Source organism: Equus przewalskii, chromosome 22, assembly GCF_037783145.1.
Source record: "Equus przewalskii isolate Varuska chromosome 22, EquPr2, whole genome shotgun sequence".
Taxonomy (NCBI): Eukaryota; Metazoa; Chordata; class Mammalia; order Perissodactyla; family Equidae; genus Equus; species Equus przewalskii.
The window spans coordinates 38,072,717-38,100,449 of NC_091852.1; the positions used below are offsets into that span (position 1 = coordinate 38,072,717).

The 27,733-nt window shown below is 37.7% G+C and overlaps 1 protein-coding gene across 10 annotated transcripts in view; it reads left to right on the forward strand.

Annotated features, from left to right (window-relative positions):
• Positions 1–27,733, forward strand: part of FOCAD (focadhesin) — a 270,485-nt gene that overhangs the window by 40,455 nt on the left and 202,297 nt on the right. For 7 of the 10 annotated variants that reach the window (XR_011531312.1, XR_011531311.1, XM_070589692.1 and 4 more), the window contains exons 5-6: positions 11,105–11,209; positions 27,123–27,224. Coding sequence is in view for 6 of the 10 variants with exons in the window: in XM_070589692.1 (XP_070445793.1) it covers positions 11,105–11,209; positions 27,123–27,224 (207 nt within the window). In the remaining 4 variants the exon portion in view is untranslated. The remainder of the gene's footprint in view (positions 1–11,104; positions 11,210–27,122; positions 27,225–27,733) is intronic. The other 3 variants (XM_070589694.1, XM_070589696.1, XM_070589693.1) reach the window with 1 other exon arrangement.

The window sequence follows — 27,733 nt, forward strand, 5'->3', positions numbered from 1 at the left end:
AGGTTTGAAACACAATTGTGCTTAAGTGTAAGTGACTGATAGTAGATCTGTGTTGCTCTGACAGGGATAGAGGGAGGAGAGATTGAGTAGTTGGAGCGTTATTGTCAAAGATAACTAATTGTTTTACTATGACGGCAAGATGCCACCAGGTTTTCCATCATCATAATCCTCTGGAATATTTTTTTGAACCTGTAAATTCTCTCTCCAAACAGCAGTAATGATAGCAACAACCCCTGCCTTGGTTTTCAGGGGAAGGGAGGTAAGAAAGGAAACTAACTTGGAATGTGACACACAAAAATAACCAAGAAAATTTTGGAAAAAATAGGTGTTACAAAGAGGAACTCTTCCTATGACTTTTAAAACTTTTTCTGGAGAATTCTATAAGTAAGTAGAATAGTGTTATGAACCCTCATATTCCTGTCACTCAGCCCAACAACCATTTAACCCAGGGCTAGTCCCGTTTCCTCCATAATCCCATCCACTTCCATCCTGCTCATATTCTTTTGGAGTAAATCCCAGACATTGCATAACTTCTTCTGTAGATATTTAAGTACGTAAGTCTTTTTCAAAAACATAGCAGTAATGTCATTATTACACCTGGATGTACGTGTGTGTGTATCATTTTTTTTAAATGTCCAGTTAGTCTTCAGACATCTCATTACCTCATAATTTTTTTTTTTTTTTTTTTACAATTTGAACGATCATCCAAATAAGAGTTGGTCCTTATGTTTTTTATCTCCCTTTTAACCTGTAAGATCTCCCCTCACATTTGTCCATCTCCCTGTCTCTGTCTCTTTCTCTCCTTCTTACTGTTTGTTGAAGAGATTTGGTTGTTTGCAATGATTCCCACAATGTGGGTTTTGCTGATGGCATCTCTGTGGTGTGCTTTAACTTATTTCCCTGTATTTTCTGTAAATTGAAAGTTTTTTCTAGAAATTTCATGAGATTTAGGTTCAGTTGTTGTTGTTGGGTGCAGATGTCAGAGCAGAGAAGACTTCTTCATAGGTGTAATGTGTTCTTCATAGGAGGGACGTAATGTCTGAGGGTTTTCTTTTTTCTTGATGTTAGCTGTTGATGCTTGATGGCTAGGTCCATTAATTCCTTAGGAGTTTCAAAATGGTGATATTCTAATTCTATCATTTTTTTCAGTTATTACATGAAATACTGCTATAAAGAGAACCTTCCCCATATCTACTGTTTGGTTTGCCCAGTAGTACAGTTTGAATAGGAAAGACAGGATATATACATGATTCTTTCTGTTTATTTACTAAACTTCAAAGTAATGTTTTTTTCTTTTTTTTTAGCATACTTCAGTGTTGACCAGTTAGATTTTATTTTGTAGAGAAATATAGTGAGCTCATGGATTTAACCATAATTGATGTATTTCAGTCCTCTTTCCTCTTTTTTTAATTTTACTTTATTTTTTTTGAGGAAGAGTGGCCCTGCGCTAACATCTGCCACCAATCCTCCTCTTTTTGCTGAATAAGATTGGCCCTGAGCTAACATCTGTGCCCATCTTCCTCTATTTTATATGTGGGATGCCTGCCACAGCATGGCTTGGTATGTGGTGTGTAGGTTCGCAGCTGGGGTCTGAACCGGTGAACCCTGGGCCACCGAAGCAGAGCATGCGAACTTGACCATTACGTCCCCAGACCAGCCCCCTCTTCCCTCTTTTTTAAAATTCATTTTTGAGAGTCTATTTTGGGCCCACTTTTTAGAAGCAGCTAGAGAGAGAGAGAGAAATTTAAGTAAAGTTCAAGTCCTATGGCGGGGTAATGATTTTCATATATAACAAATGAATTCAGAAGGAGGAGAGTGAAAGAAAATAGCATCTTCCAAAGGGGACTTCTTGCATCTGCTCTGATAACCATCTAATAGTGCTAGAACTCTCTTAGGAGTTAATTTGCAGTGTGGTGAATTTGGCTGCGTGGTGGGCAGTCTTCAACACAGTAGTTCAATCTCTATTTACCAGGCTGAATATTTGTCTTTTACTTTACTTATTCTATCAGGAGTCTTAAGTTGGTTTTAATGTTGTAAGTACATGGATTAAGATGTATTTAAAAAAAAAGCTCCAATATAAAACACCTGCCTCCCTTCCCCCAACAGGCTTATTTCATTGCCTAATAATATAAAGGGTATTATATTAATTTTATCTTCCCAGTGTTTGCAAATCCCTTGTTTGCTAAACGTGCAATACCTGAAATGAAAGGCCTATAACCACAACTCGTAATACCACTCATATTAGTTTATTTATTAATAAACTAAATGACAAATTTAATAATAAGGATATCAGATACTATAATTTCAATCTGCATATGTAAAATCATGTAATTATAGAACCAGAAATTACCTTCAGAGGTCACCTCTGTGGCTAAGTGAGACATAGACAGTACCTAGCTGTCTTCTATCCATCTATCCATCTACTAGTGAAACGTATTTCTTGAATATCTCCTTATCCCTGTGCTGGGTGCTGTGATATCTCAGTGAAGAAAGCACACATAGTTGTTGCAATTGCGATGCTTTTGGTTTAGAGGGAGAGATTGCCATAATCTTAGTTGCCCAATTATATATTAAATACATTCAGACAAAGTCCACTGTACTGGGAGTGCCTTTAATATGGGAGTCTGACCTCATCATGGAGGTTAAGGGAGGCTTTCCTGACAAAGTAACACCTAAGATAATACTGAAGAATGAATAGAACTTATCTAGGCAAATAGGAGAGGGCAGAACTTTCCGCTTATAGGAAATGCGTGTGCCAGCTCCCTGTAGTGGGAGGGAAGATGGCCAGTAGGAAGGCCTGAAAGAATGCCAGGAACAAGGAGAGAAGTTTGAGATGAAGCTGGGAAGGTAGGTAGGGACCAGACGGTGTAGGTCATGATGGCTGATCTTGAAGATGTGAAGTGCAGAGGGAATTTATTGAAGTGTCTTATCTAGTGACTATCAGTGGTTTCAAAAATTCCTATTCTGGAGCCAGCCCTGATGGCCTAGGGGTTAAAGTTCAGCATGCTCCACTTTTGTGGCTTGGGTTCGATTCCCGGGCACAGAACCACACCACTCGTCCTTCAATAGCCATGCTGTGGTGGTGGTTCACATAGAAGAACTAGAAGGACTTACAACTAGAACATACAACTATGTACTGGGGCTTTGAGGAGAAAAAAAAAAGAGGAAGATTAGTAACAGATGTTAGCTCAGAGTGAATCTTCCTTAGCAAAAAGAAGAAAAACATTCCTACTCTGGCTGTGATATGAAGATAACATTAAGTGTTGGGTTTGGGATAGGTAGATATCTATGTGATGAATTTAGGTGGCTGTTACTGGAGTTCAGGGGAGGGATGTTGATTGCTTGCACCAGAGATGGAGGGTAGTAAATGGATTTGTGAGATAGTTAGGGGGTGAAGCATTTGAGGTGGATTGCATATGAGGATAACTGAAAGGGATATGTCAAAGGTGACTCCCTGATTTCTGGCTTGCCTGACAGGTAGATAGGGAACATTAGAAGACCAGGTGTGTGGGAAGAACCTGAATTTGGTTTTGGACATTTTGAATTTGAGGCACAATTCAGACATCGCAGTGGGAATGTTTAGTAGGCAGCTGGATATGCCATTTTTGGAAATGATATCCCCTGAACACATTATACTGTGAATAAGTGTCATAATATCTAATCAGATCTTTTCTGCCCTGATTAAAGTCTTTACCTTAATTTGTGAAATAACTCTTCTGTGTATCTGTGTACCTCAAACACAGACAGCCTGCTTGTCAAAGGGCTAATTCCAGTTCCCAAAAATGTTCCTCAGAAGTCTTCTTTCTCTGACACATTTTTGTGTCTGTGCTAAACTGTGGCTGAAGACAGGTTCTGAATAAACGACACTGGCTATTTCATTGTTTATTTAAATTTATGCTCATGCTGTTTATCTAGGAGATCAGATTTAATCTTCTATTTATGTTCAGAGACTCCTTCCTCACTTTGAGATTACAAACCTTTTTTTCCTTTTTTCACTAATAGAAAATGAAAGTAGGGTGTACTTTTTTGAAAACTCAAACAATGGCACTTGTAGATAATGAAAGCAGAAAGTGGTAAAACTTTTCCTTTTTATTATCTTCTCTTTCTTTTCTTGTTTTTTTAAAATTCACTTTCTCATTGGGCCCTGAAGAAAACTAGGAAGTGGCAGTGCTGGAAATGCTCAGGGCTGCAGGGTGTCTCAGAGGTTCCTCCCAGTCTTAGTCTTGGTTCCCTCTGGAATAGAGAGAAAGCTTGGGTGATCTGAAATCAGATCCAGACGCACAGAATCAGGGACCAGCTAATTGCAGTGAAATTGGAGTCCCATTTCTAGATGTATAAAAAAGTATCTATGAATGCATACATTAAGTGTTTTAAAATTGGATATTCTATTTATATGTTTATTGTTCTAAAACTTGCTTTTTTCCACTTAATATGTGTTGGACATCTTTCCATAGATCTGTTTACATCCTTGTGAATGGCCGCAGAGTATTTACAATGTGGGTATATCATATTTTAACTCTTTCTCTGTGGATAAACATACGTCTTTTTCTTCCTTTTTTTTTTTTTTTTAAAGATTTTATCTTTTCCTTTTTCTCCCAAAGCCCCCCAGTACATAGTTGTATATTTTTAGTTGTGGGTCCTTCTGGTTGTGGCATGTGCGATGCCACCTGTACATGGCCATGTCTGCACCCAGGATCCGAACTGGCGAAACTCTGGGCTGCTGCAGCGGAGTGCGCGAACTTAACCACTCGGCTATGGGGCCGGCCCATTTCTTCCATTTTTTTTAAAGATAACAAATAGAGTGTAATATTTTATTCTGGGTATATGTAAGGGCATTTCTATAGGCTGGGTTCTTAGTAGCAGAGTTTATGGGAAAAAGGGTATGTGCATTTAAAATTTTTATGGATATTGCCAAATTGCTCTCCATAAAGGCTTAACCAGTGTATGTTCAACATGGAAGTGCTTATGTCCTCATTCACTCATCGACACCTGTTATCATGAATCTTAATTCTTCTGTGATTTGCTTATCTATATTCTCTGCTCATTTTTCTATTATATGATTTGCCTGATTTTGTTGCTTTTCTTGTTTTATGGATATTAATCCTTTGTCATATGTGTTGTAAATATTTCATCTCAGACTATCTCTTATATTAACTTTATGTTTTGTCTCCCCTGAAAACCCTCCCCACTAACTTTGCTAGAACTATCTGGAATTTTAGATACAGATTGTCTTTTTTTGGTTCTTTTTTCACATTTCTCCATCAAATCCTCTCTTAACAATTGCTTTAATCTTTTTTTTTTTTTTTGAGGAGAATTAGTCCTGAGCTAACATCTGCTGCCAATCCTCTTTTTTTTTTGCTGAGGAAGACTGGCCCTGAGCTGACATCTGTGTGCATCTTCCCCTGCTTTATAAGTGGGATGCCTTCCACAGCCTTACATAGGTCTGCACCTGGGATTTGAACAGGCGAACCCCAGGCTGCCAAAGCGGAACGTGCACACTTAACTGCTGCACCACTGGGCTGGCCCTTGCTTTATAGCCATATTTGAAAAATATTAAAGACTTGATTGTAAGTTCTTCTGGTATTCTTTCTGATCAAAGTTCTTTGTAGTCTACATCTTTTATTTCTTCAATTCTCTCTTATGCTTTATCTTAAAAAAATAATAGCTTTATTGATACATAATTCACATATTATAAAATCACCCTTTTAAAGTATACAACTCAGTAGTTTTTAGTATATTTACAAAGCTGTGCAGTCATCATGCATTATCTTTTAACTGGAGAACTTCTTTAGGAAAAATTTTCAGAATATTATGTCTGAAGATATTTCTTTTGTCTTCATACATTCATCTCAGTCTTTTGGGGGGGGTAGGTTTATTAAGTTGTATAATTCCATATACTTTGTTTCATTGACTGTTACGAATGAGAATTCTGATGCCAAATTAGAAATGATGTCCGTCTAATGGTCTTTATTTTATAGCTTTCATTTTACAAAATCTAGAAGGATTTTCTTTTTCATAGGATTTTCTTTTTATCTTTAGAGTTGAGAAATGTCTGCAATCAATGTTTTTAGCTATCTTGCCTAGCACTTTGTAGCCCTTTCAATTTGAAGACTTAAGTCCAGTGAGATTTTCTTTTACCCTATCTTTGAACTTTTGCTTCTCCAGTAGTTATGTTTTCTTCTAATTCATTACTTTGATTTTCAGCACTATTGAAACTATTAAACCTCTTTCTGCAATCATACAGAATTCAATAAAAAATATTAATTTTATAAAAGTAGATCTCAGATGCAGAGTAACAATGGCTTGAAAACAAGAAAAAGAGTTTTGTCAGGAAAGGTGGAAAATATTAGGAGTTAGGGTGGGTATAGAGTTAGTTTTAGGCACACTTGAGGCTTCATCGTTCATTAACTCTAAGTCTTGTATTTGCATAGCCTCATTTGTAAAGAGTAAAAAAAGTTGTAATCTTTATAGTATAGTTACGTGTATTAGATTCTCACAACTTTTTGAAAAAATAACCAGATACTTCACTGACATACTCTTATTTATTCTTTAAAACAACACAAGAACTGGGCTTGTTATCGTGATTCTAGGTTGCACAGATGAGGATGTTGAGGCTCCCAGGCGTTAAGTGGTTTGCCTCTTGTTCCCTAGCTAATTAGAATTAAAGCAAGGATTTAAGTAAAAATTAATCTGAAACCATTTCTCTCAACCCACGTGAAATATTTAAATAATTATTCAGTTGAATTTACGGCAAATGTGTTACTGTTTGCATGGATCTGTATGTGATTCGATTAATGCTATCATCTTTCAGAAATTATCTATTCATGCTACACTCTTGCTAAAAATATAGTACAGACTCAGTTATCCACACAGTAAAATCTGGATCCATAAATAAGACCAAGCAAGACCTAACTTAAGGTTAAAAAACTGGACATCATTTATCAGCCTCAGTGGTTCTGTGAACTCCCTGGAATTCAGTGCAGATACAATGGATGTGCTTTTCTTTGTGATTCTGCTGCTTTCATAAAGGGGCGAGTGACCCAAATTGGTTAAAAGTCGTAGGTCTGTTATCTGTCCTCTCCAAAACTAGTCGTGACAAATAAATCATTACATATGGGAAACCAATGTAGTTTCACGTGCAAAAAAGGATTATTTAATGAATCCATATTTCTTGAAAGAAATTCAGTCACAAATTCAATCAACACTGATCATCTAAAATGAGTACCATTTGAACTAATCGTTAGGCCCAGGGAGTGGGCTTATGTTGTTACTCGGTGAGTCCTGGACTTTCTCCAGCTGTATATAAATGGAGTCACTTTAGCTTAAATCAGACGTTAGAGCTGATTTCCAGTTGCATAAACGTTGAAGGCTGGAAGACAAGGAGGCTTCTGAACATGTAGAGACTGACCCTCTCACCAAGGCAAACCAGAGGAGACGCCCCCCCCCCCCCCCCATGATAAGTCTGGGTTAGATACTGAAATCTAGGAACTGCTTATTCAGTGATGATGAGAATTTATCCACTAAATATAGCTACAGACCTGAGATTTCATGGTCTTGTTTAACATGGAAGCACAGGCCTGGGTCAGAGCCTTAGGGGTTTGTATCATCTTGAGGAAATAACTTTCAAAAAGCAAGCCTGCAACCCTGAGGACTGTTGAGTTAGCCTTGGTGAATTTATATATTTGGAGAAGTCAGGTCTCACTGAAGCTCTGAGGAGCCTCTGTAAACTGCTCTCTATGACTGAGGCCGGACATTCACACGTAGGACTAGATTCTTGATAAATTGGCTATAGAACAGTTGTGATTTCTATCTCCAGGTCTTTGTAAAGGAAAGTGTGAAGAATTGTGAAGAGCTGGAGGATATACTGGAAGATACCATTCCTTAAAGTCTAGGCTCCTCAGCTACAGAATGGTTCTGAGTCTATAAAAGTGAATGGTGTGAAGAATTGCAAAGCAGGAATTTATTGTGAAAGTTTGGATGTTGAGATGTCTTCTTCCTAAGCTTCAGAGGAAGAGGATTCTAGAAACTCAGTATCAATAGAGAAGGTTCTCAGAAGAATCTGAGCAGTCCCAAAGGAAGAAAACAAGCCAATACCTCTATTCCAAAGAGGGCTCCAAGAGATGCCATGCAGCAGATCTTATTAAGACAACTACAGTTCATTCCAATTTTTTATTTGTTTTTTAAATTTATTTACTTTACTTTTTTTTTTTTTTGACGAAGATTAGCCCTTAGCTAACATCCACCACCAGTCCTCCTCTTTTTGCTGAGGAAGATTGGCCTGGAGCTAATACCCTTGCCCATCTTCCTCTACTTTATATGTGGGACGCCTGCCACCACATGGCTTGATTAGTGATTCGTGAGTCCACACCCGGGATCCAAACCAGTGAACCCTGGGCCACTGAAGCAGAGCACATGAATTTAACTGCTGTGCCACTGGGCTGGCCCTTCATTCCAATTTTTAAAAAATTTACTCTTTAATTTTTATTGAGTCACAATGAGATTAACCGACCATATTGTTGGTCAAAATAAAGTACTGTGGAATTGACACCATACCAATGTAGGGTGTGCCAGAAAAGCTAAATCTGTTTGACATCCATAACAGAATACACACGGGAGAGAGAATCTTAGGGGAAAGCTTCATGCAGTGTTGAGACCTCTGTGTTCATCGGAGGATCCACACAGGAGAGAACCCACACATGTGGTATCTGTTACAAAAGATTCATTCCCAGGTCTACATGGCATGGTCATAAGACGATCCATATGAAAGAGAAAACGTACTGTTGTAAAGATTGTGGAAAATGCTTCAACTACAAGAGAAACCAAACTAAACCATATGAGTGTCTCCAGTAGTGCTGTGAAACAGAAATATAATGTGAGCCACATATGTAATTCAAAATCTTCTAGTAGCCACATTAAAAAGTAAAAACAAACAGATGACATTAATTTTAATAATGTATTTTATGTAACTCCATTTATCAAAAATATTATTTCAACATGTAACCAATATAAAACATATACTTGATATTTTCCATTCTTTTTTGTGTCTTAAGTCTTTTAAATCCAGCGTGTATTTTATTCTTACAGCGCATCTCAGTTTGGATCAGCCACATTATAAGTGCTCAGTAGCCACGTATGGCTATTGGTTAACATGGTGGACACTGTGGCCAAACCTCTTGTCAGTTGGAAAACTTTAAATGCCATCAAAGAGTATACTCAATAACGCCTGACATAATTGTACCAAATGGTACCAATGTAAAGTCCAAGTCTTGTCCTAGCCCCAAAACAAAGTTAACAGTGATTTGTAACCTGCTGTATTCTGGATAGTAAATGATATAATACATGTTAAACACTTAGCTTACAATAGGTGCTCCTAAATGTTAACAACCATGACTAAAAAATAATTACTTTTTTGCATTTAACAATTATTTTTTAAAGATTTTATTTTTCCTTTTTCTCCCCAAAGCCCCCCAGTACCTAGCTGTGTATTTTCAGTTGTGGGTCCTTCTAGTTGTGGCATGTGGGATGACCCCTCAGCGTGGCTTGATGAGCGGTGCCATGTCCGCGCCCAGGATTTGAACCAGTGAAACCCTGGGCTGCCAAATTGGAGTGCGTGAACTTAACCATTTGGCCATGGGGCTGGCCTCTAACAGTTTTTTCAAAAATTTCTAAGATTTCTTTCTAGTTCCCAGGGAGATCTTTATTTAAAAAGGCTAATTTGTGACAACATGGATGAAGCTGGGGGCATTATGCTAGTGAAATAGGCCAGACAGAGAAAGATGAATACTGTATGGAATCACTTATATGTGGAATCTAAAAAAAAAAAAAGTCAAACTCATAGAAACTGAGAATAAAATGGTAGTTCTGGCCGGGGCTGGAGGGGTAGAGGAAATGGAGAGAGGTTGGTCAAAGGGTACAAACTTCCAGTTATAAGATGAGTAAGTTCTTAGAATCTAATGTACAGCATGTTGACTATAGTTAACAATACTGTATTGTACAGTTGAAGTGTTCTATGAGAGTAGATCTTAAGCATTCTCACACACACACAAAAAAATCATTATTCAATAAATGATACCAGGACAATTATTTAACTATATACCAAATATATTCCAAAGTAATTAAATTAAAATATAAAATCAATAAAGGACTGGAAACAGGTATTGTCATAAATTGGGGGAATGTGAGTTGACTGGGAACCTGCAATGTCAGGGGGACCACTGATGCCTCCTTTGCTGTCCTCTGCCTGCTTCCCCTGTTTTCTACGTGCCCCACGATTGGGTAGGGGACAGGGTTAGAGGAAGAGAGGCAAGAGTCCTACTTCACTGGCATCACTGTGGTTCTTTCTTGGCTATTGCAATAAAAAAAAAGTAACCATATGAGGTCATGGATGTATTAATTAACTTGATTATGGCCATTATTTCACAATGTATGCATATTCATGTTGTATATTTTAAATATATTGCAACAGTATTTGTCAATTTTCCCTCAGTAAAACTGGAAAAAATCTCCTAACAAAAATTTAATAACTAGGGGAAAAAATGAAAAGAGCAGGCTGTTCTTCTTTTTGATATATTGTCCTCCTACCTCTTACAGAGAATAAGGAAAAAATTTGACGTTCTACTCCCCACTCCCATTAACTTTGTTTTAATGGGGGTTATTTGTTTTGATTGGTCCCCTGACCGACTCTTTTGAATGGCTGATCCATTTCATATGTCTGGTTATTATTCATGTTCTGCTAATATTTGTAAATGAAGGACTTGATTATTCAGTATGGGTCACTGATGTGGTCACTGCCTGCAATTTTGTGGGCTAATGTTTGTTTCTTTCTGATTGATTTTCCCCCAAGTGTGTGTAGGGAGGTGGTTGAAAGGTTGGTGGTTTGATTCTTCAGCTCTGCTTCTCCTCCTTTAAACGTGTTGGTTGGGAGCTGTCCACTTGTAGGCCTCTTCTTGGCTGTGCTGTAGAAACAGCTGGGTGCATGTAGGTGGCTACTGTGCAGTATGGGTGGTGAGTGTTCCAATTATTTAAAAATGGCAGGATTAAGTGCCTGATTAGAATATTTACTTTATGTCTATAACACTTAACATGTTGTTATATTTCTTTACAGGAATACACATGGCTTGATAAAAGCCATTATGAAATTATTACAAATACAAGCTCTTAAGGAAGGACAGGGTGGGGAGAAGAATATTCAGGATATATATAATATTAGGTAAGCCTTTGCTCCTTTCTTTAAAAGTTTTTGTGTGTGTGAATTGTTGACTAAGTTAGGAACTGAGAGATGCTAATCCATTAAGAATTAATTATTTAATTCAACAGTGATTTTGGGTCTTGACCTCTCAGGAGGTTACTATTTCAAAGATTCTAAGGATTGAGATAGAGTTGACAACATGCTGAGTTTCACCAATGTGGGTTTTATTTAGGGTTGCTTCCTTGGAATTGAAATCTGTTACCCAAAATTCAGGTCATTCTTTTGCTCTCGGATATATAACCATCTTTCCAATACTATGAAAACTGAAGAGTTCATCGAGCAAATGTACTTAAAGCAGAGGGGGGTTTAGGTTAGGAGGGAGGGTAGACTTCCTCACTATATGAAGTAATAAGAGACTATCCAAAGGTTGTCACCCAGGACAAGGTCAGTAGGTAGGAGCATTGATTTGCCTTTTCTTTGTCATCTATAGAATGTAATATGGTAGAATTATTTTAAAAGGAAAATACACACAGCAACAATTATAGTAAAATGCATTGGCTTCTTTGTGGGGGAGTTGTGGACAAGGGAGGGTACCATACTTACTTGTGAAGGTGACCTTGTCTATTGCCTTAAACATCCCAGAAAGCCATTTCTTAAGAGAGGAGCAGAGGACCTCAGAAGATGCCATGTAATCAGTGTATATTGTCCTAGGGACTCTGTTCAGTGATGCATCCAGAATGTGTCTGTTTCATAGGAATGAGAACATGGGATCAGAAACAAGGGCACAGGTTCACAGGGGAAAATGGCTTACACAGGTTATGGCAATCCAACAGGGAAAGTAAATCAGATACTTGTGAACCATCATTGGCTTGAGCATAGAGCACCTGCTGTTTTGAGCATTTGACACCACAGCTATCAGAAGCTGTGAGAGAGTCTCTCCAAAATACATAGTGGTACCTCTTATTTGTGTATATCTATAGTGCTTTCCTTTCGAGAATAAGTAAACAATGGCTCATGTATTGCAATGATATTTCCTGAAATTTTAGGGCTATTTATGATCTCTTTTATTTTTATGGTACATTTGCAAGAGTTTCTTGTGCCAATTTTTTTGAACAATGTCTGATGTGCATTCTGTATACATTTTTCTTAACATCTGTTTTGAATGTCTTCATAGATACAGAAAAGTTGGAAGAATGTAGTACAATGGATTAATGAATTCATTGTTAACTTCTTAGTTAACCCAGTTTATTTTTAAGTAGGTGGCACAAAAGGAAAATTATTTATTTGAAAATACTGTGGAAACTTGGGGTGTGCAGGGTAAACTTTTCCAAATTGATAAGTATACTTTTCTTTTTTTTAACACGATGTGGTTTATGATACAAAGTTTTCATTTCAGGTTTCTCCTCCATCCATTACCTTGACCAGAATTGAACCTAAGGAGCAGATGAGCTCATCTTAATGTTTCTAAATGAGTCATGTAAACATCTGCATTTTTTCTCATTTTTTTTTTTTAAAAGATTTTATTTTTTTCTTTTTCTCCCCAAAGCCCTCCGGTACATAGTTGTGTATTCTTCGTTGTGGGTTCTTCTAGTTGTGGCATGTGGGACGCTGCCTCAGCGTGGTCTGATGAGCAGTGCCATGTCCGCGCCCAGGATTCGAACCAACGAAACACCGGGCTGCCTGCAGCGGAGCGCGCGAACTTAACCACTCAGCCACGGGGCCAGCCCCCATTTTTTCTCATTTTTAAAAGAAATTCAGAGTCTTGGGCCAGAGATCCAGGACAGAAAATAATTCCATTTCATTGTTGTTCAGTGGGGGCTATTTACTTATTTTAAAATAGGAAAGTTACTGAAATTTTTAATTTTTATATAACAGTATTATTGACATATAGTTCACATAACATACGATTGACCCATTTAAAGTATACAATTTTCATGGTTTTTAGTGTATTTACAGAATTATGCAACCATCACCATAATAATTTTAGGACATTTTCATCATCCCTGAAAGAAATTCCTCTCCTTTTAGCAGTTGCTCCATGTTTTCCTCTACCCGGTAGGGTGTTTTTAATTCAACGGTTCTCAATGCTGGCTGCTCATTAGAATCACCTGGATGTGCTTAAAAACAAACATAGGAACCATCAAATACCCCAGACCAGCTCAATCAGAATCTCTGCTGTGAGGCCTAGGCATTTTTAGTTTTAAAAAGGCCCCAGGTGATTCTGATTCACAGCGAGTACAAGATGGTAAGTCAGCTGCTCTCTAATGTGCGGGCTAATCACCTGGGACCTTGTTGAGTGGCAGCTTCTCTTTGCTTAGGTCTTGGGTGGGTGCAAGATTCTTGTCTAACAAGCTCCCGGGTGATGCTGCTGTTTCCCACCATGCTAGGGAGTAGCAGAGCCACGAGCAGCATTAGCAGTACCTGCGAGCTTGTTAGGGATGCAGAATCTCGGCCTGCCTGAATCAGAGCCTGCGTTCCAGTAAGATTTTCCAGGTAATTCATAGGCACTTTAAAGTTTAGGAAGCACTGGTTTAGATGATGGTATGAGGAAATTTTCTATTATACAGAAGAATTAGAGTTGCTCCCCTTTTCGTACACAATTGTCCTCACTGTGTGTGAGTGCCAGACCTCAGTCAGCTGTAATATTTCACCTGTTTTCCTATTTATAATTCATTTTCTCCTGTAATTGGTTCTTCTAACTGCAGTTGTGTTTTCAAAAGACAATATGTGCAAGGTTTGGATAGGGAGCCTAGTTTGAGGAGCTGAAATCATTCTGGCTCTATAAGGTTTGTCTTTAGATTGGTGGCACATTAAGAGGTCCAGAATCAATCACCTGAGTTGGCATAATCCACTAATATTTATGGAGAGCCCTTATGTGAATGGCTGTTTGGCACTATAAATCAGCAGAGTGTATTCGAGTGTATAAGAACCTTAAGTTCCTTCAGGGGGATTGTGGATGGCAGAAACAGAGGAGAGGTGAGCCTGAAGAGCACATTCCCCTCAAGAGAGCTATGATTACCTGAGCCAAGCATAAAATTGTCATGCTGTTTTAGAGCCTTTTTTCCCACATGTTGGTTAGCAACATCCAGCCTTGGAGAGGTAACTGATGAGCTGTGTATGAAAGCATCAAAAGGATATGAGAAGCTTAGAACTCCACCGAGAGGTGTTCCCTGGTTATGCTGTAGGATTAATTTAAAATGGAAATAGTATGACAATTGTAAGCTTTCTGGGCTTGAAACTAATCTGTGTTTTATGGTGTTGAGGATTCTGCTAGTATACAACTGGAGTTTATTTCTTACTTCTTTTTGTCCTAATAGCTGATTAATTTGAATTACAGTAAAACAGAATATCTGATCGTTTTAAAGGGTTTGTAACGAATTTCATAAGTTCTGCCAATTAGGGAGTGAAGAGAGAGGGAGATGTGAGGATCCAGGATGTTAGCCAATGGCTTCCCTTCATTGCTGTGAATTTCCTGAAGGAGCTCTAGAGAGGGCATTCTCTTTGTTGAACTTAAGGCTCAGTGGTTCTCAAACTTCCTGTGCATAAGAACCACCTGGGGAGCTTGTTAAAAGGGCTGCTTCTCTGGCCCCCTTTCCAGAAATTCTCATTCATTCAGTAGGTTTCGTGTGAGACTCAGGAATCAGCATGTTTATCCAGCTGCCCAGTGATATAGATATAGGTCATTTGTGGATCACATTTGAGAAATATTGCTTGAGCCTCTGGGAGCTTAATGGTACAACATATGAGCTGCAAGGAACGCCTTAGGGTAGACTAGGGGGGATCTTAAATGGCTTAATCATGTCGCCTTGCCTCTCTTCCCTATTTGGGAGGCAGAAGGTTTGTATGTTCCTAAAGCATGAAGGCACCAAGTTCATTTACTATGTCTATCATGGATAATAGAGAGGCGAAGAGTAGACTCAAGGAGCAATTCTAAAGGAAAAGCAGTTTAATGAGAGCAAGCCAAGTGCAGATGTAAGAGAGAGAATGTCAGAGACTAAACCTCTTTGCTCTGTTCAGTGAAATAATTCCATGGTCCTGACAAGTTAGTGTTCTTATGGTCAGATAATGGATGGTTGTAGGAGCAGGAAGGGAAGAGAGCCCTCAGCACCCTCTTAGAAAACAACACTGGTTTTCAATGTTTACAGTGCACTAGGAGATTATCCGCAGAGTTGTGATATGTATGTCTGGAGCATGGCCTGGAAACCTGCATTTTAACAAGATTTGGATGCACAGGTAGTGTGTTGACCGTGCTTTGAGGTATGTTCTGGTAGAGTATTTGTAGCTAATAAAGTTCATGTTGCTGAACTGCACCCTTCTTTAGTTTTGTGGCTTAAACAAGATTAAGAGAGGAATATTTAAAGGGAGTTTCAACTCCCAGTGCCTTTTAGGATGGGAGTAACTGGAAGAACAGTGCAGTACATTTGACTACTGTGATTAAATGGAGAGTATCTGCCAAGGGTAAAACTGCAGGCCCATGAGTCTCATCTCTGGTTGCACATTAGAGCCCTCCAAGGAGCTTTTAAACAAGCAGATGGCTGGGCTCTACCCAGGATGACTGGAGGGTCAGCCTCAGGCATTGGTATTTTTTCAGAGCTTCCTAGGTGGTTTCCAGAGTGCAGGTAGGGTTGAGAACTGCTGGCTAGTTGTTGCAATGAGGCAGTGGGGATTCATTGTTGCCAGACCTTCATATCTTTCAATATTAATAACATTTTATGTAAAATCTCCTGACTAGTAAATGTTGGAAAACAATTCAGATTTTTAAAATTACCGGATAGGCAGACACACTTCTGCTCTCAGGATGCAGTCCAAGGGCAACACATTTGTGACCTGATTTAGGCATTTAACTCTTTTCAAAAACTTTAGAGGCCCTTTTCTCCCTGGGAACAATTTTTATACTAATCATCATTGTTATTATTATTATTATTTTTTACCATTATTAAGATATCCTTTAGTTAAGGCTTATTTTTCCCCTCCCCCTTTTGTTTGGTTTGAATTTTATTTGGGTTAGCTTGAATTCCACTTTTCGGTAAGACTCTTATGTTTAAGTTATTTAAGCATTCTCTAATATTGACCGTACAGGAAGTGTGGCAGAGAACTGATATTTGGCTGGTATTTTGGTTGCAAGGGAGAATAGCTAAACTAAATTTTTATGACTCATAAATTATTAGAAGCTTATTTTCTCATTTGCTTTGTAATGTGCCATTTTCCCCCTGAAATTTTATCATGTGCTTTTGCTTTTAATTTTTCCTCTGCATATTCATATTATGGCAATCTTTTTAAGACTTCTCTTCCCTCAGCTGAAGTGAGGAAATAGCTGTGAATTCATGAGCAGTAACTGCTTGTTCCAGAATTCATGTATCATTCTGATGTGCCAGACAGTGGCTGACATGCACAAATATCAAATGTTAAGAATTTTATTTGTGAAAAGGTTTGGTCTGATCAACATCAAGCTGTACTTTCTGAAATAAGGAATATTAAATGTTTTTGGCAGATGGTGTGCTCTGAAATGGGTGATTAGTCCAGTAATAATAGATGGTTATACCCCAACTAGATTAAAGTTATGTGCTCTTTATGTGTATTAGTGCGGTGTTAGGTAGTTTGTTTAGATGGAGAGATAATTTGAAGAACTTAACCATGTGTGTTCTAAAGACTGAGGTACTTTGTTATTCATATTGATTCTTTCACTTATCTCTTAAGGCAAATGCATTCCTCCCTTAGGAACATCAAACAGAAAAACAAGAGAAAAATCCCAAGATAAATACAGACACAGAGTACACTAAGACCAGGTTGTGGTTGTAGATATCAAAATGTAGCCCAAGTTTGTTTTTTTTTTTTAATTTTTTTTAAGATTGGCACCTGAGCTAACAACTGTTGCCAATCTTCTTCTTTTTTTTTTTCTTTTTCTCCCCCAAATCCCCCCAGTACATAGTTGTATATTTTTTAGTTGTGGGTCCTTCTAGTTGTGGCATGTGGGACGCCACCTCACCGTGGCCTGACGAGTGGTGCCATGTCCTCACCCAGGATCCAAACCGTGGAAGCCCTGGGCTGCCGAAGTGGAGTGTGCGAACTTGGGCCCCTGTAGCCCAAGTTTTAATTTTGCTACCCAGCTTTTTCTTAGCATTAAGCTGTTTTTGCATCTTCTCTTATATCCATTTTGAAAGATGCGCTGGAGTCAGCCATGTGAAGAGTGCAGGAAGAGTGTTTCAGATCTAGGGAAAAGCATGTGTCTAGATGCTGCTGTGTGTAAGAGCTTGGTGCCTTAGAGGAACTAACAGGAGGCAGAATGGCTGGAGCTTAGTGCTCAAGGGCCCGTGGGAGAGGCCTAGATGCAGGCCCGGAGAGGGGTGCGTGGCCCACAATATGCAAAACCATGGCAAAGACTGGGTTTTATTTAAAGAGTAGTGGGAAGTCATGGAAAGTTTTTCTTTTTAACTTACTATTTTGAAATAATTTTAAGATTCTAGAAAATTTTCAAGAATAGTACAAAAGACCCCTATATATCATTTGCCCAGGTTTACCAGTTTTTTAATACTTTGCCATATCTGCTTTACCATTCTCTCTATGTAATTTTTAAAAAGCCATTTGAGAGTAGATTGCATATATTCAGTAGTATGCTTTTTCTAAGAACATGGAGATTCTCTTATATGGTCAGAGTGCAGTTATCAAATTGAAAAAATTTAACACTGATACAATACTTGTATCTACAGTCCATGTTCCAGTTTTGTCATTTGTCTTAATAATGCCCTTTCTACCTTTTCCCTTTTTATCTTGAGTGTATAGGATCTAGTTTAGGATCACATGTTGCCTTTAGTTGTCATATCTTTCCAGTCTTTTAAAATCTGGAACTGTTGCTCATCCTTTCTTTATCTTTCATGACTTGACGTTTTTGAATACTGTTGTCCTTCTCAGGATATCACATCTGGAGGCACTGATGTCCACCTTACCCCTCACTGGTGATTTTAATTTTGATCACCCAGTCAAGGTGATGTCTGGTTTCTCTACTGTGTAGTTATTTTCCTCTTGTAACTAGTAAGTAATCTGTGGGGAGGGCACTTTGAGACCATGCAGATGTCTTGTGCCTCGTTAAGCTCACAACCTCCCAACCAGTTTTCATTATTATGATTTCAAAATGGTGATTTTCCAACTCTACCACTCCCTTCACATGTGCTAGTGGCAATGGGGATAGAGATATGTTTCAAAAGTGGAAGTGGTAGGAATCCCTGCAAATTCACTTAATCTACAGATTCTGAGACCCCACCCCTATAGATTCTGATTAGAAAGCTTGGGTGGGAGCCAGGATAGGAACCTAGAATCTATATATCTTTTTAAAGTTACAAGAGATTCCGATGTGGAACTAGGTTTGGGAGTCATGGACAAATGGTTAAAATACCCCAAAATGTCGTGGTATTTCATGCTGACGTTAGAAAATGACGACTCTTTTTCCTTCCACATCTGCATCTTTAAAATGGGCACAATTAAGCTATTAACCAGGGACATTGAGAGAATAAATGAGATTCTGATTTGAACTTTTCTTTATAAGGGAAATTCAAATTATTATTATTATTATTATATTGGCAATATACTTAGGCTTCACATGATACACAAGAATTTTTCTAAAATTGAGAAGTTAACTAAATTTAAAATAGTATGTGGCTGAGTTAAGTTTGCAATACTTTCCAATGCCTTTTTTATTGAGATTTAATATACCATAAAATTCACCCTTTTAAAGTGTACATTTCAGTGGCTTTTAGTATGTTCAAAAAGTTGTTTAACCATTACCACTATCTAATTCTAGAACATTTTTTATTGCCGCCCTAAAGAAGCCCCATATCCATTAGCAGTCATTTCTCAATACCTCTTACCCCCGGCCCCTAGAAAGCACTACTGTTTGTATCTGTGATTTGCCTCTTCTGGGCAGTTCATGTTAATGGAATCATACAACCTGTGGCCTTTTATATCTGGCCTCCACTTAGCATAATGTTTTCAAGCTTCATCCATGTTGTAGCATGATCAGTACTTTATTCCTTTTTATGGCTGAATAATATTCCACTGCATGAATATACCACATTTTATGTGTTCTGGAATATTTTTGTATGCTTTCCAAGTCCAATGAATTTTTACTGTTTTTGCCTTTTACATTTATTCTGAAGGTAATACCTTTTGTAAATTCCTGAAAGTAAACCTCTTAGTCTTTAATTAAGAGTAGTTATTATTTTTCATTTCTATGGAAATTCCTTATTACATTTACTATTTCTTAATGAGATTGCTTGGGATCCTGTAACACCTAAAGCAATCGACCGTCAGTTGCTGTCGTATGGTTTTGTTGTTGAAGCGAGCGTTTTGCTTTTTGGGGAGATGATTATTTCAATAATATATTGTCTCAAGGGATCCCCTGAGATGTAGATGTTTGGTTTTATTTAGCGTAAAGTACGCACGACACCATTATTAAATCATTTGTACTACACAATCAAGCTGCCATAAGGTATTGGAACCAGTAGAATACATTTACAAAATATACAAAATATATTTTATTTTGCTGAAGTTACAGAAATTTCAATACTTAGGGACCCACCATTTCTGGGCAGAACATATCATATATAACCTGTTTTTTGGAAAGAGTGCTTACTTTATACTGTTTTTGAAGAGAGAGCTTAACAAGGCTGAATTGCAGCAATTTCCTTAGATATACTTCACTTTAATTCACTGGTATTTAACCCTTTTTTGGAGGGGTCTGGGCCTTCTTTGGGAATCTCATCAAAGTTTTGGACCTTCTCCTGGAAAACGTACACACATGTGTACTTAAAATTTTGCATATAATTTCAGAGGACTTGTGAATTCTTGCTTTCATGGTTGAGTGGACAGCTTTATAGAAAAATCAGGAGAAAGAAGATGGGAAAGAAGGGAATGTTAGTGTCAGATCTGCCCCTGAAAAAGCCCAGCAGAGCTAAGGATAAGAAAGAAGCTAGGGCAGTAATTCAGGGAGTGTAGCCAATAATACTTTCCAAGGGCCATCTGTTTCTCCGCAGTTAGATTCTTTCTGTCCAACTGCATGTTTTGCTTCTGTTTCCATTTCCTCTTTTCTCTCCTCTTTCCCACCCAGGGAAGTCTTTGCTCATGGTTTGTGGTTCTAATTGCCTGGGATTTATAATCAGACCTAAAGAATAAGCTACATGAATTGTACAATCTTCCACTTAGCAATCACCATTAGAAAATTCTTTGTAAGTTCTTCTAAGTGCGGATGTTTAATTTAAAAATTGGTATGGTAATTTGCTGATAAATGTCTTAAGACCATAAAATGTTGTAATTTTTGCCTTACTAGCCTATTTACCTTGTCTTTAGTTTGGTTTTTTTTTTTTCAATCATGGCATGTAATAATAGAAATTTTGGATCTCTAAGTATTTGTATGTTTTTCCTTCGCCATCACGTTCCTAAAATAGTCCCAGACTTCTGACATTGGCAGACACCTTTGCATTAAAACCCTGCCTCTTAAAATAGAGATCTTGGGAAAGGTTCAGTGTGAGGGCAGAATCATTGGAATATGAACTATAATTTCAAAGAAATCTTATACTCTCCCTATCTGCCTGATAGACTCAAAGAAAGAATGAAATTAGTCAAAAATGTGAAAATTAAAATTGTTTTTGCTCCAAGTCGTCCTTTTCTGGGAGCTTGTGTGGAAAGGATAAAATGCATTTGTCTTACAACTCTACAGGATATATAATGATTTACAATTATTGTTTAATTTTTCTTTTTTTAATAGTAATATTCATTGTGGAATCTTCATAATAAATTTTTACTATGTGTTTTTTAACCTAAAATCCTCAGAGCTTTTTAAAAAATCTCTTTTTGGCTTCTAACCAGCGCTTTCAAATCAAAATTCAGAGCAGGTAGAGAAATGCTTTTAAAATGCATATTTGATGTAGTAAGTGCTATGCTATGCTTCTGAAAGCGCCAGGGTCACAGCTGCATACATGAAAATGCATGGTGACTGCAGGCATTGTTTCCTCACACAGAATAGGCAATCTGTGTCTATCGCTGAATTTATGATAGAAATCAAATCGTAGCTTTCCTGTATTCAGAGATGTAGCAGAAAGGTTGAAGTGACCTAAAGGTTACAAATAACTTTTGCTTTTTGATTTGCCTACCACAAGTCTAATTTCTTTTTACTCCCTCTTTTCTATTAAGAGTGATGTATTTATGTTTGGAAAGGTGAATCTAGTTACATACCTTGTTTTGTTATTGCCTCTGTGCTAGTCTAGTGGAACCACGAATTTATCATTCATTCCTCCCCCCACTCTGTTCTGATAAGATGCGTGTACTGCTCTGTGTTGTTGACAATATTATTAGAGGGCGGGAAGGGCGAAAATATTTGATACCAATTCTGCATGCTTCCTCTGTGTTTTCTTTCTCTGAACAACGTGGACTTTGAAACAATGTGCTGGAGGGACTGTGATGAGTTGGTTTTTTCATGATCCAGTTGGAGTTTAAAAAGGTGGTTTGGGGAAAGTGTGTGTGTGTGTGTGTGTTACGTTTATCGTAGATGTGCATTTGGCACTGAAAAGCATAAGAAAACATAGACCCAGCTTTCAAGCTGCTTATGCTCTAGTTTAAGATACAAATCTACCTGCATGATATTCATAATAGTACCCCATTTATGGAGTATTCTCTGTGCTATGTACTATGTTAAATGCTTTGCTTAAAATAGTAATTAAAACATTTACAAATCATGAAATAGGAAAGTGCCAAAGAATGTACAACAAATTGGTTCACCTATGGCAGAAGAAAATAATGCCCAGTGAAGGAGCGATTAGAGGCACTAGAGGCCAATGAAGGGTGACCTGGTTGCCTGGTTTGTATTGATTTTGATCTTTAGAAACAATGTTATTCTTTTTTAATACGAAAGCAGGATCTATTAGATGTCTCAAGAGTTAAGAAATTCTGATTTAAAATTTCTGTAGGCTCAGTCTGGGTGCAGCGCTTTACTTCTCTCTGAAGTAAAAAAAATATAGGATGATTTATCTCTGAGACAAAAATAGGAGACCTCTTTTTTGAGATCTTAGATTTTATTAGACACTGGCCTTAGAGCCATTTAAGCTTGGCATGGAATTATTAATAGTTGAGAGGCATCTTTACTGCTTTCTGCTTTACAGGGTTGGGTTCCACCTCTATCCTGAGAAGTATGAAGGTTAGGGCTTTCATGGTGGCTTGGGCTATATAGCTTTAGCACTGGAAGGTACTTAGTCTGATTTCCTCATTTTACAGATGAAGAAACTTTGCCCAAGAGAGCTTAATTCTCTTGCCAGAGGTCACATGATTTGTTGCAGAGCCAGAGTGTAAATTTGGAACTCTTGACTTCTAATGCAATGGTTTCCCCTCCACTATTTCACCTCACCTCTCCACTTCTACTTTTTTCTGAGATGTGGACATGGCAGCATAACAGTAAATGATTCCGATGATGCTCTGTAGGCACTGCTTACATTAATAATAATGATGACAATGTCCCACATTGGTGTTTGCTTTTCAAAACTTGTATAGCTTATTGTCTGCCACTGTCTGTTTTACAAGTGATCAGATTGATTGTTTGGTTAATCCATCTATCATTTTGAATAAAGTGTTGTAGTCACCTTACTCTTTATAACTTGAATAGCAGGGCTGGGGATAAGTGAAATCTTACGGTATAACCCAGTTTTTGTTTTGGTGTTCTTTTTGTACCACATTGTTCTTTTTAATCAACAGAGCTGCTAATGAAAAGCAAAGTTGACTTGTTTAAATTGTGGATCTTTCCATTTACCTTGACCTTTCTCAGTTGGATGTCCTTGAATGAAGTGGAATGGCTAACAAGCAGGGAGAAGAAGAAGGAAAAGAAAAATCTTGAATAATCCATAAACTTAATAGTCAATTCTTGAAAACATTGACATATGCTTAGCCTTATGACATTTTAAATGCTCTAATTATAATGTTTTAAATAGGAAAATAAGTGTATTTTCTATCATATCCAAATTAGTATGCATATTATTTAATGCTGTTTATTTATTTTGGAACTTGATTCTATATCTTGCAAAGGAATAATTTTACATTTATTTTCTGTTTTAAGTCTTCCACTTTCTACTGTATTGTGTTACTCTGGTGCATCTAATGTTAATATTTGATGACTCTATTTCAATAAGAAACTTAAAATTTTGGGGCCGGCCCCGTGGCGCAGTGGTTAAGTCCGCACGTTCTGCTTCGGTGGCCCCAGGGTTCGCCGGTTTGGATCCCGGGTGCGGACATGGCACCGCTTGACAAGCCATGCTGTGGTAGGCGTCCCATATATAAAGTAGAGAAAGATGGGCATGGATGTTAGCTCAGAGCCAGTCTTCCTCAGCAAAAAGAGGAGTCTTGGCAGCAGATGTTAGCTCAGGGCTAATCTTCCTCAAAAAAAAAAAAAAAGAAAAGAAAAGAAACAAAATTTTGAGCGTGATTGATTGATTACTTTTGGTTCAGTGTAAGGAATGGTGAAGGTAGAATCATAGCTTTTTGAATAACTCAGCTGGTACCGTGTTTTAATCAATTTTGTGCCTCTCAGTGCTTGTCATTTTACCTAGTGCAGTGGTTCTTAACCAGGGACAATTTTATCCCCCAGGGGACATATGGTAATGTCTGGAGACATTTTTGATTGTCATGACTAGGGTGAATGCTATTAGCTTCTCGTGGGTGGAGGCCAGGAATGCTGCTAAACATCCTATAATGCTTGGACAGCCCCCACAACAAAGAATTATCTGGCCCAAATATCAGTAATGCCAAGATTGAGAAACCCTTATGTATGGTAGTTGCACAATAAAGTATATTGAATTAAAAAATACATCCATTCTGTTAGTGTAAGACTTTATGTGTTATTTTGTATGTGTATTTACATACCAATTTGATGTTTCATAAGGGAGAATTTAGCTTTTTCCTTCATTATGTTTAAGCTTAAAACAAAATTTGGCAATTATAATTGATTTTAAGTTAGTTGTACTCAGTTGAAATAGTATATTAGAATTTAAATGTTAATCAACAGTAAGATTCAATGTTCTGATTTTGGATTTACTGTCTCCCTTAAGGTTTTCAGCTTCTTGGAATCAATAACATGTATTATTCCCTACAGTATTTCTACCTGGATCTGACATAATCAATTCTCTGGAAAAGTTAATTATACAGATGTCTCAATCAGTAATTGATCCCTGTCCTATTGTATTCTATTTAATCTCATCTTTCAAGTTTAAGTCTAAGATACTAAATAGAATCTGCTGAATCCAACAGCTCGCAAAACAGGACTTCAGCTTCATGCAACGAAGCTAGAGTGATTCCCACAATCCCAGAGAGGCAGAAGCTAAATTATAATAGAGTTGTTTGCCATATGTGCATCATTTCTAATCCTACTTTACAACGACTACCTCTGTTGACCTGGTTTAATTTGGACAAAGCCAACTGTTTTAACAAGGAGATAAATCCTTAACAGGTGTTTTGGGTAAGGAATGGGAAGGGGTAGGGGATAACTTATAGGGGAAGAGTATTGAAAACACCTCAGTGCTTTATGACCATACAGAGACCATGTGGTAACTTGGAATTTCTTCTGAAATCGTCATAAATGCCACCCTTAGCTGGAAGATTAATGGATAGTAATATCTGATGCCTCTCATTTCAATATGGTGCTTGTCAGAAGAAAAAATCCACAGCTGGAATCATGGCAGTTGCTGTCCTTTCCTTTTTGTTCATGTTTAACTAAACATGACCTACTGAACTCTCCATGTAAGAAGTTCACCTGATGTGACATACCTGAGAAGCTGTTAGGATTTGTAACATTTGTTTCTGAGTGTCTAGGGCAACTAGAGTAGAAGCAAATTCTAGATAGGTTTAACTGCCAAAGAGTTTGGAATTGGGAAATGTGATTTTGATATGATTTTTGAGTTTTGGCATAGAACTCACTTGGAGCGATCCCTTAGCAATGGCAGTAATCTGATCAGTCAGAAATAGCCTGTGCTTTAACAAACAGGAGGCTGCCAGCATGTGAAGTTAGTGCATGATAAATTAGGTGAGGTTGAGGAGAAAATAAAGAGATGGTGTTATAATACCCAAAACTGTGTAGTAGTGTCAGAGAGGTGTTTAACGTGAGTGTTTCAGTGTGATGGATCTGCCATACTTTTCTGTTTAAGAGAGAAAAAAAATCAGAAAACTTCCTAACTCCTAACCTCCCTCTTCTGTGGTTTTTTACTTGTAATGGTTCTTAACCTTGGCAACACATTGGAATTGCTGGAAGAGTTTTTAAAAATTACTAGTGCATGGGCTCCAGTCCCAGCAACTCCAATATATTGAGGCCTGGGCATTGATATTTTTTAAAGAGCTCCACAGATGAGTCTAACCTGCAGCCGGGATTGGGAACCACTGCTTTATAGCAGGGCATTGGAATTGTCTGGAGGGCTATTTATTAATAGGTCTAGGCTGGGACCTGAGAATTTATTTGTACTTCTAACAAGTTTGAATTTGCATTTCTAACAAGTTTCTAGCAATATCCCAAGTGATGCTGATATTGCCAGTAAGGTGATCACATTTTGAGAACCACCAAGAAGGCAGTCTTAAAAAACCATCTGGGGGCCTAGTGGTTAAGCCTGGTGTGCTCTGCTTCAGTGGCCCAGGTTTGCAGGTTCGGGTCCCTGGTGCGGACCTACACCACTTGTCAGCCATTCTGTGGCAGTGACCCACGTATAAAATAGAGGAAGATTGGCACAGATGTTAGCTCAGGGCTAATCTTCCTCAAGCAAAAAGAGGAAAATTGGGAACAGGTGTTAGCTCAGGGCCAATCTTCCTCAAGCAAAAAGAGGAAAATTGGCAACAGATGTTAGCTCAGGGACAATCTTCCTCAGGTAAAAAAAAGAGGAAGATTGGCAACAGATGTTAGCTTGGGGGCAATCTTCCTTAGCAAGAAAACAAACAAAAAACCATTTGGGTGCAACTGATTGTTCTTATTTTTGAATCATTGCTAGTAATATATTGTTGGGTTAAAAATTAAGATTAAAGTATAGCATTATGTATATGATTCCTTTATGTAAAAAAGATTGATACTTCTCTATTTGATTTTTTTAAATGAGCATTTTTAATTTTATTTAAAGAAATTTTTGGAGGAAACAGCCACATCAATAGTAACTAAAAACTTTGCATAGTACTTTGTAGTATAAAAAGCTAAGGAATTTACAATTTCTAGTAGGCTTTTTGAACTATTTAAAATAACTTGTTTGTGCTTTTTTCTTTTTTTTGACCCTGTTTTTTGAGACTCCTTCAGATTTCAGATCTTATGTTTTATATAGTCTTTTTAGGTATCTTAATGAATGTAGCCCAAATAAAAAGATTCATCCTTATTCAGCAGACATTTCAATTTGGACAGTTTGTTATTTGAGATGGGAGAAATATATATTTTTTACTTATCTTAAGCTGGGGGAACACAGAGCCATACATTAAGAAGAATGGGGGTAAGTGGGGACAGAGACAGAGAGATAGTGCTTAGGAGTTGGGGTAATGTTAGAGGAAATGGAACCTTCCCAGGTTTGGAAAGAGAGCAGCAGGAGGAGGCAGCCCATGACTTCCAGGAATGAAGGCGTCAAGAGGATGGATATGAGAGAGCTTCTGGATTCAGGAGCTTGGTCAAAGTCATAGAGCTATTAAATGGCAGAGTCTGTTCTCAGATTTGGGTCTCTAAGATTCCGGGATTCATTCTCTTTTCTTCAAAACAGTTAGATAAAGGAAAAAATGTCAGTTCTCAGGGACCAACTCTGCAACAAATGCAGCAAATGATAGTTTTGTGACAACTACAAATCCTGAAAAAGTCTCTAGATAGCATTGGCTTTTTTGCTGCTGTATTTGTTTATTGAGAATGTGTCATCCTGAAATGACAGCTTCCAATGTGACTCTCTGTGTTCTTCAGAAATCATCCTCAGCCTCTGATCACTGTGCTTGAACACAGACCTGATTGCTGGCCAGTACTTTTGCAGCAGCTGACAACTTTTTTCCAGCAATGCCCTGAAAGGTAATGTAAAATAAGGTAAATGAGGGAGATGGAATGGTATATGCTAATTTTAGAGTTCATTTTTGTTTTTTGTGTTTTTAGCTGCTTTGGCTGTAATGTTTTCTTCTGAAGAAAAGAAGTATCTTAGGGCAGGATATAGTTTTCTGTTTTCTTTTTGAGTAAGAGAAAAAACCTACAAGATTTATTGATTGTTAAAATATTGAATATGAGTAAAGCTGTTATTAAAGAAGTTAAGCATTTGTTAGTTACGACAGTTAATTAGAAATATTTGGTAAACTATTACACAATACACATAGAAGATAGATTCTTCCCCCTGGAAATTGATTAGTGAGTTAATCTCTCCATTAGAAACTTGGCGATTGGGATCAAGTAATTACTGCCAGCTGGGACCAGATAGCCACCATATGTACAGTTAGTTTAGTTTCATCATGGCCTCCCGATGGTCCTCAAAGCTACCCACCTTCTTCCATTCTTACCATTATGGCCCTGGCTCAGGTCATCATCGTTAT